At 35.8% G+C, this 18,558-nt stretch overlaps 1 protein-coding gene across 5 annotated transcripts in view; it reads right to left on the bottom strand.

The window, feature by feature from the left end:
- Window positions 1-5,996, bottom strand: part of LOC125163894 (A disintegrin and metallopeptidase domain 3-like) — a 119,893-nt gene extending 113,897 nt beyond the window's left edge. For 3 of the 5 annotated variants that reach the window (XM_047856172.1, XM_047856171.1, XM_047856173.1), the window contains exons 1-2: window positions 5,841-5,976; window positions 5,237-5,316 (exon numbers count right to left, since the gene is read on the bottom strand). In XM_047856172.1, the coding sequence (XP_047712128.1) occupies window positions 5,237-5,316; window positions 5,841-5,904 (144 nt within the window). In that variant the 5' untranslated portion in view covers window positions 5,905-5,976. Of the gene's footprint in view, window positions 1-5,236; window positions 5,317-5,800 lie in introns of all 5 variants that reach the window. The other 2 variants (XM_047856174.1, XM_047856175.1) reach the window with 2 other exon arrangements.
- Window positions 5,997-18,558: the final 12,562 nt, after the last annotated feature.

Here is an 18,558-nt window from a genome sequence, read left to right as displayed (position 1 = left end):
ACTGAGATAGACATTCATTCACCTTCTCAACAATTCTCTGTGCTATCTATGAGTCCCAGAAGAAGAGAAAGGGGGCAAGAAAATTTATTTGAAGAAATAATAACTGAAAACATCCCTAATCTGGGGAAGGAAACAGATATTCAGATCCAGGAAGCACAGATAACTTCCAGAAAAATCAACAAAAGCAAGCCAACACCAAGACACACCATAGATTTGCTAAATATAGGGATAAAAAATATTAAAAGTAGAAAGACAAAATAAGTCCTTATTTTAAAAGGGAAGACCCATAAAGCTAGCTAGAGATCTCTCCACAGAAACTTGGCAAGCCTAAAGGGAGTGGCATGATATATTCAAAGTGCCAAATGGGAAAAATCTGCAGCCAAGAATACTTGATCCAGCAAGGCTATCATTCAGAATAGAAGGAAAGATGAAGAGCTTCCCAGACAAACAAAACCCCAAGGAATTCATGACCACTAAACCAGCCCTGCCAGAAATATTAAAGGATACTCTGTGAGTGTAAAGGAGAGACAAAAAGGGACAAAGACAAGGATCAGAGAAATCACCAGAAACAACACAAAACAAGTAATAAAATGGCAATAAATATATATCTATCAATAATTACTCTGAATGCAAATGGACTAACTGCTGCAATCAGAAGACATAGGTGTCAGAATGGAAAATAAAACAAGACCCATGTATATGGTGCTTTCAAGAGACTAATATTAGGACTAAAGACACCTGCAGAAGAAAAGTAAGGGGGTGGAGAAATATTTATCACCCAAATGGATGTCAAAAAAAAAGCTGAGTAGCATTACTCAGATAAACTAGATTTTAAAAGAAAGAATGTAACATGAGACAATGAAGGGTACTATATCATCATAAAGGAAACAATCCAACAAGAAGATATAACAATTGTAAATATTTATGCACTCAACATGAAGGCATCCAAATACATAAAACAGTAAGAAACATAGAGGAACTAATTGATAATAATGCAATAATAGTAGAACACTTTAACACCACACTTACATCAACGGGAAAATCATCTAAATAGAAAATCAACAAGGAAATAATGGCTTTGAATGACACATTGGGTGAGAGGGACTGAAGAGATATATTCAGAACACTCCCTAAAACAGCAGAATATACATTCTTTTCAAATACACATGTTAGCATTCTCCAGAACAGATCTCATATTAGGTACAAATCAGGCCTGAATACAAAAATCCTGAAACCATATCATGTGCCTTTTCTAACCACAACACTATGACCAGAAGTCAACCACAAGAAAAATGTGGAAAGAGCACAAATATATGGAAGTTAAAGAATATGCTACTAAACAATGAATCAGTCAACCAGAAAAGCAAAGAAGAAATTAAAAAAAAAAACACGGAAACAAATGAAAATGAAAATACAATGATCCCAAACCTTTAGGAGCAGCAAGAGTGGTCCTAGGAGGGAAGTACATGACAATACAGGCCTACATCAGGAAGCAAGAAAAATCTCAAATAAACAACTTAACCTTACACTTAATGGAGCTAGAAAAAGAATAGCAAATGAAGCCTAAAGCCAGCAGAAGGAAGGAAATAATAAAGATTAGAGCAGAAATAAATGATACAGAAATTAAAAAAAAAACAAAAACAAAAAACAATAGGTCAATGAAAACAAGAGCTGGTTCTTTAAAATTGATAAACTTCTAGTCAGGCTTATCAAAAGAAAAGAGAAAAGAACCAAGTAAATAAAAATAGAAATGAGATTATAAAAATAATAACCAACACCACAGAAATACAAACAATTATAAGAGTACTATGAAAATTTGTATGTCAACAAATTGGGACAATCTGGAAGAAATGGATAAATTCCTAGAAACATCTAACTACCAAAACTGAAACAGGAAGAAACAGAAAACTTTAACAGACCAATAACAAGCAAAGAGATTGAATTAGTAAACAAAACACTCCCAACAAAAAAACCAGATGGCTTCGCAGGCAGATCATACCAAACATTTAAAAAGAGTTAATACCTATTCTTCTCAAACTATTCCAAAACATGGAGAAGGAAGAAAAACTTCCAAATTCATTCTATGAGCCAGCATTACCCTGGCTCATACCAAAACCAGATACCAAATCCAGATAAAGACTCAACTTAAAAAGAGAATTATAGGCCAATATCTCTGATGAACATGGATGTAAAAATGCTCAATAAAATTCTAGCAAACCAAATCCAACAAAACATTAATCATTCACCAAAATCACGTGGGATTTATTTCTGCGCTGTAAGGATGGTACAATATTCACAAATCAGTCAACATGATTAATAAAATGCCACATTAATAAAACAAAGTATTAGAACCATATGATCATTTCAATAGATGCAGAAAAAGCATATGACAAAGTACAATATGTATTCATGATAACAACCCTCAACAAAGTAGACTTAAAGGGAACATACCTCAACATCATAAAGGTCATATATGACAAACCCACAGCTAATTATCATCCTCAAAGGGGGAAAAACTCAGAGCTTTTCCTCTATGGTCAGGAACAAGACAGGGATGTCACCCTCACCACTGTTATTTAACATAGTACTAGAAGTCCCAGCCTCAGCAATCACACAACAAAAAGTAATAGGAGGCATCCAGATTGGCAAGGAAGAACTAAATGTTTCATTATTTGCAGATGACATGATTATCTATATAGAAAAACCTACAAGATGCCACCAAAAAACTGCTAAAACTGACACATACATGAATTCAGTAAAGTCACAAGATACAAAATCAATGTAGAGAAATCAGTTGCATTTCTATATACCAATAATGAAGCATCAGAAAGAGAAATTAAGAATCCATCCCATTAATTTAAATGAAATTTAGCACCCAAAACAATAAGACACTGCGAATAAACCTAACTGAAGAGGTGAAAATCCTGTACCCTGAAAACTATAAAACACTGATGAAAGAAACTGAAAACATCACAAAGAAATGAAAAGACATTTCATACTCATGGATTAGAAGAACAAATATAGTTAAATATAGTCTATACTACCCAAAGCAATATACACATTCAATGTAATCTCTATCAAAACACCAATCACATTTTTCACAGATATAGAATGAACATTCCTAAAATTTGTATGGACCACAAAAAACACGAATAGCCAAAGCAACCTTGAAAAAGAAAAGCAAAGCTGGAGGCATCACAATTCCAGGCTTCAAGTTATATTACAAAATTAGAGTGATCAAAACAGTATGGTACTGGCACAAAAACAGACACACAATCAATGGAACAGAATAGAAAACCCAGAAATAAACCCACAATTATATGGCCAATTTATATTCAACACAATAGGAAAGAATATCCAATGGGAAAAAGTCTCTTCAATGAATGATGCTGAGAAAACTGGATGGCAATATGCAAAAGAACAAAACTGGACCACTTTCTTACACCATACACAAATATAATTTCAAAATGTGTTAAAGATCTAAATGTGAGACCTGAAACCATAAAGATCCCAGAGGAGAGCACAGGCAGTGATTTTTTCAACTTTGACTAAGTTCTTTCTAGATATATCTTTGGAGGCAAGGGAAACAAAATTAAATTCATCAAAATTAAAAGCTTCTGCACAATGAGGAAGACCAACAAAACTAAAAGGCAACATACAGAATGAGAGAAGATATTGCAAATGACATATCTAATAATGGGTTAGTAACCAAAACATAACAAGAACTTAAACCCAACACCAAAAAAGCAAACAATTCAATTTAAAAATGGGTAGAAGACACAAATAAACATTTCTCCAAAGAAGACATCCAGATGGCTAACAGACACATGAAAAGATGCTCAACATCATTCATCATCAGGGAAATGTAAATCAAAACTACAATGAGATAACACCTCACACCTGTCAGAACCGCTAACTGGCTAAAGAAACAACATATGTTGGCCAGGATGTGGACAGAGGAACCCGCTTACACTGTTGGTAGGACTGCAAACTAGTACAGCCACTGTGGTAAAACAGTATGGAGTTTCCTCAAATAGTTAAAACTAGAACTACGCAATGATCCAGGAAATGCACCACTAGTTATTTACCCAAAGAATGCAAAAATACTATTTCAAAGAGATACAAGTACCCCAATGTTTATAACAACATTGTCTACAATAGTCAAATTATGGAAACACCCCAGTGTCCATTGATGATGAATGCATTAGGTGATACAGACACACACACACACACACACACACACACACACACACACACACTGGAATATTACTCAGCCATAAAAAAGAATGAAATCTTGCCATTTGCAAGGACATGGATGGAGCTAGAGAGTATTAAGATAAGCAGGTCAGTCAGAGAAAGACAAATGCCACATGATTTCACTCATATGTGGAATTTAAGAAAAAAACAAAAGAGCAAACTGGGAGGAAAAAAGAGAAAGAAGGGCAAAACCAAGAAACAGACTCTTAATTATAGAGAACACACTGATGGTTATCAGAGGGGGTGGAGGGGAGAGATGGGTAAATTGGTGATGGAGACTAAGGAGTGTACTTGTATGAGTACCAGGTGGTGGATGTGAGTGTTGTATCACTAAATTTACACCTGAAGCTAATATTACACTGTATGTTAACTACCTGGAATTTAAATACTTAAAATATAAATAAACAAAAATGGCACAAATAATATATATGTCACACAAATGTCATAGAAATTATACTTAATGAATTATTCATAAAAATCATGCTAATATTAAGAGCTTTACCATTGAAAAAACATTCTGTGCTACCTAGATTTGACAATGTACATGCTTTATTTTAATCATATGAAAAATAACAGTACTTGCATTTTAACAAAGATTTATATATGTATATATGAGCAAATATAGGCATTCTTTATATATTGTCATTTTAAAATGACAATATAAATTTTATCATGACCTCACTTATATAGAATATTTAAATGTCCATATTTTGTAGACAAAAAGTCCAGTAGACTGTATATAACATTTTGTGTGATAAGGATTTGGGGCACTTTTTTCTGAGTCTGTGTTTTAAAAATATTTCATAATGTTCATTGGGAAATGAAGAAAAATCAAGACACTTGCTTTCATTCAGACAAAATGACACTTTAACACAGCAGTTAGAACACAAAATTTCAAAGGAATATATGCATGGGCTGATTTGGGTCACGTAGTCCAGTAAAAATAAAGCACTCAAAAAAGAAGTGATTTCTTAATTACATGCGTTTCTGAAACTTCACCATCGGTGTTTGTCTCTATCTTCCGTGGCACTGTAATTTGTAGAAGTGATGTTTCAGGATCTGCAGTAAGGAAAACACCTGTAAGCATTCCCCAGTGCCTGCCAGCATCCTTATTCTTCACTGGTCCTGCCACTTCACATCACTCTTTGAACTTCCACAAACTCATACACACACACACACACACACACACACACACACGCAGGTACGCTCCCACCACGGAATCAGACTTTGTGCATTCCAGAAGAGGCTACCTAGAAATGGGACGTGACCCTACCACCTTCCAGAGACACTTTGGGATTTGCTGACCTCCGCCCCAATAGGTGAAGAAGAGCTGGTCTGGGGACCCCACCTCCCAGAAGCTGCTCGCCCCCTCCTCCAAGTGCAGGGTCAGGCACGTGAGGACAACTGTCCCAGGCCTGTTCTGAGCCCTCCCAGCAGCAGGCCCCGCAGGATCCTAACTCTAGGCGGGCTCTGACAGGACGCAGGGCTCCCCCAAGCCGGGCACAGGGTTCTGGAGCAAGCTTCTGGAGCCCGCCACGCTCACAGGCTCTGCGACAGGTGACCCTCTACGGAGCAGGTCCTACACTCACGATGGCCGGCGGAGGTCAGCCGGCCCAGGCCTGAGAGGATCAGTAGGACAGGCAGCATTGCGCGTCCTGCCGGCCTTGCCACGGTGATGGCGGTTGGCTGCGGAATAGCGGCCGCTCGCGCGCTTGGCCCTGAGCTCCGGGCCTGCAGGGAGTGGGGGCGGCGCGGGCGGCTGGGCCGTGGGGTGACGGGGCGATGGGGGGAGGGGCACGTGGCTGGTCAGCCCGCCCCGCCCCTTCTGCTGACCCGCCAGCACATCCGCAGTCCCGGGCGCCCACCCACTGCCCTCTGTGCTGTGGAGGCACATGGCAGCCTGACCGGTGCCCACGTGGGCTTGGGTTTGGGCTTTATTTTCCAAATGCGGACATTTGAAACTCATTTAGGGATTACGTAAGAGTCATAAAGTAAAGTTTTCTCCTCTGGAAATGGACCGTCTGCTGGTGAAGTGCTTGGCTGTGTCCATAGTCCACGTGATCGTTTTCTGGCATAATAGCTGAATTACTGTAGTGAAGAAAAACAAAATGGAAATTCACAATATGGTTAGTAGCAGACGGTTGCCTGTTTCAACCGTAGCTACTGCCAGAGTTCTATTTAAGTCTTAGGTAGAAACAAATATACACACGTGCACGCACGTAAAAAAAAATGTAAAAAATATAATTAAATCGATTTTTCTATCCTAAATTTGTTTCTTAGAAAACTCTTTGTTTAAGGAAACTAAATAAAAAGTTAAATATGAAATGAGCGTACGTATGTGTTTTAATCCCTCGGCATGGGTTAGCAATTTAAGTATCAGACCAAAAATAAAAACAAAAAAACAATGTACAACTATTAAATGATCCTGTAAGAATTACTTTATTTTTCCATTATTTATTCCATGGTGTAGAACTTGAGTCCTTAGGAAAATATGTAACTAGTAAAAGGTTAAATGTAAACTTTTTTCCCCATCAGTATGACATTGACAGAACTTTAATTTTTTGTCTTAATATGCAAGTTGATGACCTGCATAATTTTGATTTTACAAGGATTTTCACCAACCAATTCTTGAGTTGTCCTTTCATGGGATACTTCTGATCATATCCTTGCATGCAATATTTATCCACAAAATTAAATGATTGTGTTTTCTCAGATTTTAAAAGAAAAAATTTTTAAACGGAGAAGGCTAGACTTTAACAATATATATTCTATGTTCATGCTTTTCCTAAACCTAATTTTAGTGCCTATCAAGAAAATATTCTTACAATTAACAAATGATAACAGAAGAAATTTATCTTCAAAATAGCAATTCTGAGTATTTTACTAAAGTGTTTATAGCCTAATCATTTAGTCTTGTTGTGATACATGTTGTATGCCATATTCATTTATTTGAATATTTCTATATACCTTAAAATTAGTATTTTTATCTTTTTTGCCAAATCACATGAAAATTGATGGAATTAACATCAGGATTAATTATGGTGCTCTTAAAATTTCTTCCTGATTGTCTACAACATGATCAAATTTTTGAAGTCTAATATACATATATGTCACTTAAGGCATGGTAAGAATTAAAAGCTTGTAAATGGTTCTACTAAAAGTCTCTGTTGTTCAGTCAAGTAACCAAAAGGGGAAATCGCCTCTATTGTTTAAATTTGTTACTGTATTTCCAATGTTGGTATTGACTGCTCATTTTTAACTGGTATAATTTACAGACATTCAAATTATTTGAATTTAATACAACAATTGTTTTTTACATGCTTACTACAAGCCTGGAACCAGGCAGACGTGAAAATATACATGACAAGATACATGTTTTCAAGAACCCCAGAAACTAACAGAAAACTGAACATATACAAGAAATGAAATGTACATGTTAGAAATGTACACAGCTAGAAATGAAAAATTCTTTGTTACATGGATATTCAAAATTCTCTGGGAATATGGCTAAGATAATTTTGTTTTCTCTACAGATACTAAGTGAATTTAAAGGTGGCTGTGACATTTATGATGTGAGCCATATTCAGATGAGTGAATGATTTATATGGACATTAGTGCATTATAGGATTTTGTTCTTAAATAATTACATAATTTAAAATTATCCAAGAATCTTAGGGCAAATCAGTGATGGATTTTTGTGTAAGAATGAGAACTTGTAATGGGTTGGGGGTGGTGGGTTTGAAATGATGAGGACTAGAAACAACAGGTTCGCTAAGGAGAAGTTTTTGTGGTTTAGACCAAAGACGTCTACATCCTCAGGATTAGAGAGGCAAGAGAAGTATATGTAGTAGAAAGATCAGAGAGATATTTAGGAAGAAATGTCAGTGTGTTTAATAATTTATTCTGGAGGTTGATGACATTGTTAAGAGGACTAAGTCACTGGGAATGAAAGAGGCACCAAGTTTGAAAGCAGCGATTTGAATAGGAAGATAATGCATTCAGCTACAGATGTTGACTTGGAGATAGTTGTGGAATGCCAGGTATAGACATTGGAAATTGGAGTCTGATGCCCCAGTGTTTGAGTTGAAATATACCAATTTATGAACGCATAAAAAAGGAACTTGAAGCAAAAGAGTGACTAAGATCATTTAAGACAAATGAGTGGAAAGAAAAAGGAGGTCCAAAGTAGACTCCTGGGCAACACAAAGGATTTGGGGATTAGGAGAAAAAGAATCTAGATTCAAAGTGAAACTAACAAAGGTTAAAGTGAGTAAGAATTAGAAGATATTATGACGACTACTAATAAAATAAAATAGAATTTCTAAGTGGAATATTAGAAACTTTAAATGCTACTCAGAGATTAGGTAGAATGAGAACTGAGAACGTAATTATTGTTTGGGTAGTAATGAACGTCCCCATTGTGCTCTCCAGGAAGCAGATCCTGAGGAAGAGTTAAGGAGCAAAAGGTTATTCAGGGACTAACAGCTGTGAAAGACAGGGGAAGTGAATTGGGAAAGGGAACCTAGGACCATAATAAGGACCTGGCAAAGTTTCTGCCAACCCAGAAGATTGCTCCAGAGCCAGGGAGCTCCAGAGCAAAGATTGCTCATTAACGGAGAAGAAGCTTAGGGCTTTGTACCAGTGGCTTGTTCAGTAATTGAAATGACGCACTCCCAAAAGGTCATGTAGTTGGCTCAAAAGCCCAGACAGAACTTAAGGCAACCAAGAGGTCAAGGCTGTCAGCTACTCACACTCCTTCCTCCAGTAGCAAATCCTTTCTTTAAGGGGGATCTAAGTGTTGCATTTTTCTGTTAGATAAACAGAACTTGCTAGAAGCTGTCAGAATAGCAGGGATAGGACCCATCATGCAGAAAGGAGGGAAAGGGAGATGAGAAGTTGCAGATATTAGAAAGGGTAGCCTATATTTTGGCAGGGCCAGAAAGTTCCAGTTAGAAAGGAAGAAACATAGCAAGGTAGAAGGTGGATAAGATGGAGTGATTAGAAAATGAAATATGAGGGGCGCCTGGGTGGCTCAGTCTGACTCTTGATTTCAGCTCAAATTATGATCCCAAAGTCATGAGATCAAGGCCTGCATTGGGCTCAGGGCTGGGTGTGGAGGCTGCTTGAATTTGAATCTCTCTCTCTCTCTCTCTCTCTCTGTATTCTCTCTCTCATTCTGTCTCTGTCTCTCTGTCTCTGTCTCCCCCTGCCCCTGCAGGGGAGGGGCAGGGGGAGACAGAGACAGAGAGACAGAGACAGAATGTACATGTACATGCGTGCTCGCTCTCCAAAAAATTTTTGAGACAGAATGTACAAACCTGTACATGTGTGCTCTCTCTCAAAAAAAAAATTTTAATTAAATAAAATATGAAAGCAAAAAGAGAACAAAATCACACTTTGAAAGAGACATCATTAAAACATTGAATTAATAACCTATTGCCATTTTCTGAAAAATGAAGAAGGGAGAAACATTATGCCAAAAGATATAAGACTTAGGGGTAATAAAAGTAGTAGTTCAAATATTAAGAGGCACTATCTACTGTGGGACACAAAATAGAGTAATCATAGTAATATTTTCTTAATTAGAATGTAAGCTATATGGGGCAAGGATATCTTTATTTTTTTATTTCTATTTTTCTCACTGTGCCTAGAATAATGTGTAGCATATAGTAAGTAGTCCATAACCACATGCTGAATAAATATCAGTTGGACTACCTAATGAATCATCTATACAGCTCATTAAACTATGTTACATGCAAAGGGAGAAAACAAAGTTTGAGCTAAATGGTAAGAGAGGAGAGTGTGGAATACTGCCATGACATATGCTATAGCAATTTACCAATGACTTTCAATGGATGACAAAGGAAAGCATTATTAAAGACACAAAGGATATTTAAAAAATTGAGGCAAGAAGAATAAAGGTGCCAATGTGAAGGCAGTTTGAGATTTATATGTATTTTCTCCCTGTATTTCACATATATTTTTAATAGTAAATGTAGAGGAAAAAATAGAATGTTGCTGAAGAGTTGCTATATGGAAGCAGGTACTGTGGATTGTTGAACAGAGTGCAATTAGACCTATAATGACTTTTATTTTTTTCCAAGATATGGAAATGATAAAATTAACAGATTCTTGGAGAGATGAATTATATGCCATTATGTCAGATCATAAACATGTAGTATTTCAGGTAATACATAAACTGGCTTTCCTATAACATAATTAAATTCATTAAGATAGCTAAAGAGTAAGGGTTACCTGGGTGGCTCAGTTGGTTAAGGTCTGACTTCAGCTGAGGTCGTGATCTCATGGTAAATGAGTTCAAGCCCCATATCAAAGCCCCTGCTTGAGATTCTCTGTCTCCCTCTCTCTCTCTCTGCCCCTCCCCTGGTCTCTCTCTCTCTCTCTATCTCTCTCAAATAAATAAATAAACATTTGGAAATGTTTGGAAAACTACAAACATGTATATTGAACATGCATATTAAATATAAAAAGTGTAATCTTAAATGTATACACTCAAGAAAATAAGAGAAAGTAAGAGAAACAACAAAAAAAAGAAGTAACATATATAAACCTAAATGGCATTAAATTTTAAATATATAAATATATTAAGTATATAAACCTAGATGGCATTAAATTTTGAGATGATTTTGTTTTTCTTTTCTTATATGTATATTTAAGTGTAATTGATGTACAATTTGCACACATTTAAATCTAGAACTCAATGAGTTTTGGCATGTGAATACAATCCTGAAACCACAATCAAAATACTGAACATACCCTTAACCTCCAACAGTTTTATTATGTCCGTTTATACGTGATTTGTATCTCCAGCACCCTGAATACTCAGGCGGCCACTCAGTAGACTGCTTTCTGTCACTATAGATTAGTGTACCTTCTCTAAAATTATATAAGAATGCAAACATACAGTATATGTGTTTTTTAGTCTGACTTCTTTCATTCAGCATTTAATGATTCATCTATGTTATGTATATCGATATTTCATTCCTAATTACGGTTGAGTAATATTCCATTGTATAGATATATCACAATTGTTTATGCATTCATGTATTCAAGGGCAGTAGGTTGTATACTATTTTTCCTATTACAAATAAAAACTGCTATAAACATTCATGAACAAGTTTTTGTGTAGCTATTTGTTTACATTTTCTTGGATAAATATCTAGAAAAGAAAAGGCTGGGTCATAAGGTTAATATATAGCTAATTGTGGGAGGCCGGGCCCCGGTGCCAGGCTGAGACCGGGTGGAGCAACGGTTCCCTGTTGACTCAGCCAACCCTGTGGTTCCCCTTCCCATTCCCCTACTTTCAAGGACATACGAAAGCCTTGTCAAGGCTGAGAAAGTTAAGTCCTGAAGCCTGTGGTCTGCAGGTGTTGGCAGTAATGCTACCTCCCTTTTCTACCCCGAGTCAGATAGAAACAAACATGGGAATTGTGTTTTGCTAGCAATCTTATCAACAAGGTCTTGTTGTGACCCGTTTAGAAAATTCACAAGAAACACAGAACTAAATGTTTTGGTTGGCAGCGATTGTGTGAAACCTGTTTATTCTTAGAATGGCCTGACCCATAAGAGTCTGGATATAAAAGATTGTGTACAACAACAATAAAGTCGTCACTTGGGCCATCAGCCCAGGGGACCCTCCTGTTCCCAAACTGTCTTCTCTTCTCTCTCTCTTTTTTTCTTACATTCCCCTGCCCTCAGGACCCTGATCTCGGTGTTTGTCGCGCCGGTCGCAACAGCTAACATAAGAAACTTTCACAGTGTTTTCTAAAATGTGTCATTTCAGATGCTTACTAGCAATAAATGATTCCCAGTTGCTCTAAATCCTTACCAATACTTGTTATATTAGTCTTTTATTTTTAGTAATTTTTAATGGGTTGTAATGATACCTTATTGTGGTTTCTTTCATGTGCTTATTTACCATCTATATATCCATTAAAATGTCTGTGTCTAGTTTAATTGGGTTTTTATTACATAATGATGATGAGGCCAATTCAACAAGAGGGTATAACAATTATAAATCTATATACGCCTAACAGTGGAGCACCTAGATATGTAAAGCAAATATTAACACATTTGAAAGGAGAAATAGGCAATACAATAATAGTAAGGTATTGCAATACTCTGTTTTCAGCAATGGATAGATCATCCAGATAGAAAATCAACAAGAAAAGATTGGACTTGAACTACACTTTGGATCTAATGCATCTAACAGGTGTATACAGATATTCCATCCAACAACAGCAGAATACACATTCATCTCAAACACATGTGGAATATTAAACAGGATAGATTATATGTTAGGTCACAAAATAAGCCGTAGCAAATGTGTGAAGATTTAATATCATACCAAGTATCTTTTCCCACCATAATGCTATGAAAATAGGAATCAATGATAGGAGAAAAACTAGAAAGTAAAAACCAGGTGAAAATTAAGTAACACATTCCAGAACAACCAATTGGTCAAAGAAGAAACCAAAGTAAAAATCAAAATCTATATTGAGACAAATTTAAATAAAAGCACAACACACAAAAATTTATGGGATACAACAAAAGCAATTCTCAGATGGAAGTTCATAGCAATAAAATCTCAAATAAACAAGTTTTAAGTTTATACCCTTAGCAGAAGAAATGAAATAACAAAAATCAGAGCAGAAATAAATGAAATAGAGACTATAAAGATGAAAAAAATTAAGTTTGGTGATTTTAAAAGATAAACTAAACTGACAAGCTTTTAGCTCAACTAAGAAAGTGAGAAGATGCAAATAAAATCAGAAATGAAAGAGGAGGCATTACAACTGATACCACAAAAATTAAAATAATCATGAAAGACTACTGTGAAAAATTATGTACCAACAAATTGGAGAACCTAGAAGAAATGGTAAATTCCAAGAAATACACAAACTACCAAGACTGAATCAAAAGAAATAGAAAATCTGAACAGACCAATTACAAGAAAGTTGAAACAGTAATCAAAAATTTTCAAAGAAATGTTTGGGAGAAGATAGGTTCACTAATGAATTCCTTCAAACATTATATAATATATTTAATACCAATACTTACCAATTCTGATGAGGTTTTGGGGTGATGGGGGTTCACAGAGTCCAGAGCCAATGGCCAAGAAAGAATTCTTGAAGACATCTTTGATGCAAAAAGATGATTTTATTCAAGTATGGGGACAGGACCTATGGGCAGGAAAAGCTGCCCTGGGACTGTGAGGAGAGACTGGTTATATACTATGGAGTTGGGGGGAGGTAAAGTCCAGAGGTTTCCAAGGAGATTTTCATATGCTAAAGAAGACTCCCAGGATACTGGAGGCCTAGCTATTGTCAAGCTAGGGTTGTTTTTCCCTCTAGTAAAGCTTTAAGATGGTAGGGAGTTCCTGGAGAAACATTTTGCTCTGCCTGCCTCAAGTATTTGCCAACGGGCTGCATGTTATAAAGAAATTTAATTTTATCTGCTCTTTCCTTCTGCCTTTATTTCCCACATCAAATTCTTCCAAATCTTGAAGAGGAGAGAACACTTCCAAAGTCATTTAAGGAAGTTAGCATTACCATGATACTAAAGCCAAACAAGTAAATAAAGTAACAGGCCAATATTTCTGATAAATATAGCTGCAAAATTTCTCAACAAAATATTAGCTAACCAAATTTAATGGCAGTTTTAAAAGATCACAAAACATTAACAAATGGGATTTATCTCTGGCATGCAAGGATGATTCAGCATGTGCAAATCAATAAATGTGACATTCCATGCACAGAATGATGGATCAAAATTATATGATCATCTTAATTGATGCAGAACTGGAATTTGAAAAAAATTCAATATCCCTTTATGATAAAAAGTCTCAAGAAAATAGGTATAGATGAAATATACCTTATAATAATAAAGGCCATTTACGACAGCCCACAGATAGCATCAACATAGATACTCAACAGTGAAAAGCTGAAAAATTTTCCTCTAAGATCAGGAACAACACAAGGGTGAGAACTCTTGCCACTTTTATTCAACACAGTGCTGAAAAACCTAAGAGAGCAATCAGGTAGGAAAATGGAAAAAAGAAATGTCCAAGTTGGAAAGAAAGAAGTAAAAGAAGTAAAACTACCTGTTTGTACGTGGCATAATCTTATTTGTAGAAAAGCCTAAAGAATCCATGAAAAAAACCTTTAGAACTGATAAATATAGTAAAGTTCCAAGATGTGATATCAACACACTAAAATTGGTTGCATTTCTATGCACTAACAATGAACTATCCAGAGAGAAAAATAAGAAAACAATCTCATTGATAATAGCATCAAAATAATGAAATACATAGAAATATATTTAACCAAAATGGTGAAAGATTTGTACAATGAAAATTAGTAGACATTGATAAAATAATTTTGAGAAGACACAAATAAATAGAAAGAAATCCCATGTTTATGGATTGGAAGAATTACCGTACCTTTGAGATATGATCTGAGTATCTATAGCTGCTATCTTCCTGGGTTTTTTGGTAATTCTACCCTCAGTTAAGAATGTGGAAATCTGGGCTTAGCCTAAACAAAGAGGAACTGTTTAGGGAAAGACAAACAAGCAGAACACATGTAGATCTACAATGCTATAGGGAAAAAAAAAAAAGGATAATTGTGGAGCCTTGACACATATCTACATTTATCCACAAAATTTTAGCCAATTAAAAAAAAATATATACAGGCTGATCCTGAACTTAATATGTGTTATGGACTGAATTGCCCCCCACAATTTATACGTTGAAGACCTGACTCCCAGTGCCTCAGAATGTGATTGTATTTTAATATAGAACATTTAAATGGATGATTAAATTAAAGGGCCACTGGGGTGGGCCTAGCCCAATATGATTAATGTCTTTATAAATAGGAAATGTGGACACAAAAAGAAACATCAGCAATGTTTGAGCACAGAGAAAAGACCATGTAAGGACACAGAGGAGGCAGTCATCTACAAGCCAAGGAAAGAAGCCTCAGAAGGACTTCCAGCCTCCAGAATTATGATAAAATTAACTTATGTTGTTTAAGCCACCTAGGCTATGGTGTTTTATTATGACAGGCCTACCAAGCTAATACAGAAAGGCAAAGGACCCAGAATGTTTCCAACCTCAAACTTGGAATATATGCATTTCTCCATTTAAAAACATGCTACAAGCTACAGTAATCAAGACAGTGTGTTACTGACAAATGAAGAGACATATAGATCAATGGCATTGAAATGAGAGTACAAAATGAATCCTTACATTTACCTTCCATTGATTATTAATAAAGGTGCAAAAACAATTCAATGGGGAAAGATTGTCTTTTCAACAACTGGTGTTGAGAGAAATGTAAAGCCACAAGAATTAATCTGGGGACGCCGGGGTGGTTCAGTTGGTTAAGCATGCAACTCTTCACATCAGCTTAGATCATGGTCTCACAGTCCTGAGATCAAGCTCCACATCATGCTCGGTCTGGAAATTTTTCTCTCCCTTTTTCTCTCTGCCCCTCTCCCACTCACATGTGCACGTGACCACTCTCTCTCAAAAGAAATGAAAACAAAAACTTAAAAGAAAAAAGAATTAATCTGGACCACTACCAAACATCATACAAAAATTAACCCCAAATGGATCATATACCAAGTTGTAAGTGCTAAAATTATAAAACTGTTAGAAGCAAACAGAGGTGTAAATCTTCATGACCTTGGGTTCAGCTATTATTTACTGCACAGAACACCAAATGTAGAAGAGGCGAAAGAAAAAAATGGACAAATTGGACTTCATCAAAGTTAAAATCTTCTACATTTCAAAGGACACCATCAGAAAATGAAAAGACAATCAAGCAGGGATAATATATTTTTCTTTCTGATTTTCGTTAAATTTTAATTCCAACATAGTTAACATACCATGTAATATCAGTTCAAGGTATATAACATATATAACAAGGTGATTCAGTAATTCCATACATCACCCAGTGCTCATCATGACAACTGCAATCCTTATCATCTATTTTACACATCTGCCCACCCACCTCCTCTCTGGTAACCATCAGTTTGTCCTCTATAGTGAAGAGTCTGTTTCCTGGTTTCTCTCTCTCTCTGTTTTGTTTTGTTTCTTAAATTCCACATATGAGTGAAATCATATGGCATTTTTCTTTCTCTGACTTATTTTGCTTAGCATTGTACTCTCTACCTTCATCCATGTTACTGCAAATAGCAAGATTTCATTCTTTTTTATGGATGAATAATAATCTATTGTGTGTGTGTATGTGTGTGTATGTGTGTGTATATACACACACATACACACACACACATATATATGTATATATATATATATATATATATATATGTATATATATATATGCCATTCCTCAATCAGTGGATACTTGGGCTCCTTCCACAATTTGGCTATTATAAATAATGCTGCTATAAATGTAGGAGAGCATTTACCCCTTTGAATTAGTGTTTTTGTAATTTTTGGGTAAATACTGAGTATTGTAATTACTGGATTGTATGGTATTTTTTTTTTTAACTTTTTGAGGACTCTCCATATTGGTTTCCACAGTGGCTGCACCAGTTTGCATTCCAACAAATAGTGCAAGAAGGTTCCTTTTTCTTCACATTCTCCCCAACACTTATTTTTTCTTATGTTTTTGATTTTAGACATTCTGACAAGTGTCAGGTAATATCTCATTGTAGTTTTGATTTGCATTTCCCTGATGGTGAGTGATATTGAGCATCTTTTCATGTGTCTGTTGGCCATCTGGATGTCTTCTTTGGAGAAATATCTGTCAATGTCTTCTGCCCATTTTTTAATTGGATTATTTGGGAAAACTGGTCAGCTACATGCAAAGGAATGAAACTGGACCACTTTCTTATATGATACCCAAAAATAAATTCAAAATGGATTAAAGGACTAAATGTGAGACATGAAACCTGAAAAATCCCAGAAGAGACCACAGGCAGTAATGTTTCTGATGTTGGCCTAACAACATTTTTTTAGATATGTCTCCTGAGGCAAGGGAAATAAAACAAAAATACACTGTTGGGACTGTATCAAAATAAAAAACTTCTGCACAGTGAAGGAAACAATTAGCAAAACTAAAAGACAACCTGCTGAATGGGAGAAGATATTTGCAAGTTTTGATAAAAGGTTAGTATCCAAAATATATAAAGAATTTATGCAACTCAACATGGATAATATATTTACAAATTAGATATCTGATAAAGAACTTGTATCCAGAATACAAGCATACAATGTAAAGAAGTGTTATAACTTAATAACTCAAATAATCCAATTTTAAGGTGGAAAGTGATTTTATTTTTAATTTTTTTTTTTTAATTTTTTTTTCAATGTTTATTTTTATTTTTGGGACAGAGAGAGACAGAGCATGAACAGGGGAGGGGCAGAGAGAGAGAGGGAGACACAGAATCGGAAACAGGCTCCAGGCTCTGAGCCATCAGCCCAGAGCCTGACGCGGGGCTCGAACTCCCGGACCGCGAGATCGTGACCTGGCTGAAGTCGGATGCTTAACCGACTGCGCCACCCAGGCGCCCCTATTTTTAATTTTTTTAATCTTTATTTGTTTTTGAGAGAGAGGCAGACAGAGTGTGAGCAGGGGAGGGTCAGAGAGAGAGAGAGACACAGAATCTGAGGCAGGCTCCAGGCTCTGAGCTGTCAGCACATGGGGCTTGAACTCACGAACTGCAAGATCATGACCTTAGTGGAAGTTGGATGCTTAACCGACTGAGCTACTCAGGCACCCAGGGTGGAATGTGATTTTAAAAGATATTTCTCCACAAAAGATATATGAATGGCCAATAAGCACATAGAAAGATAGTCAACATAATAAATTATTAGTCTGTGGCCACTATAAAAAAAATTATATTTAGAGTCTTAAAACAACTTAAATATGTTGTCTTGAATTTCTGAAAGCCAGAAGTCTGCAATCAGTTTCACTGTACTGAGACTGAGATGTCAGCAGGACTGTATTCACTCCATAGGCTCTGGGGCATATATTATTTTAATAGCTATTTTAAAGTAATTATATGTAAGCCTCAATGTGATATAGCTGTGCCATTTTTGTTGCTATAAATGGCAGTGGCATTTGGAATATTAATTAGAAAGTCTTTCATATTTACATATTAACTGTACACACTAAAGATCCCTGTAAATAAGAATTATAGTTTTCAGTAAAGAGAAATATTAAAGTATCATTTCTAATGCAAAAGATTGAAATAAAGCATTCAAGGCTTTCAAAATATTCATGCCATCAATTTTGAAATACCAAACATATG

The sequence above is a fragment of the Prionailurus viverrinus genome, chromosome B1, assembly GCF_022837055.1.
Source record: "Prionailurus viverrinus isolate Anna chromosome B1, UM_Priviv_1.0, whole genome shotgun sequence".
Classification (NCBI taxonomy): Eukaryota; Metazoa; Chordata; class Mammalia; order Carnivora; family Felidae; genus Prionailurus; species Prionailurus viverrinus.
This window is presented reverse-complemented; position numbering and strand designations above follow the sequence as displayed.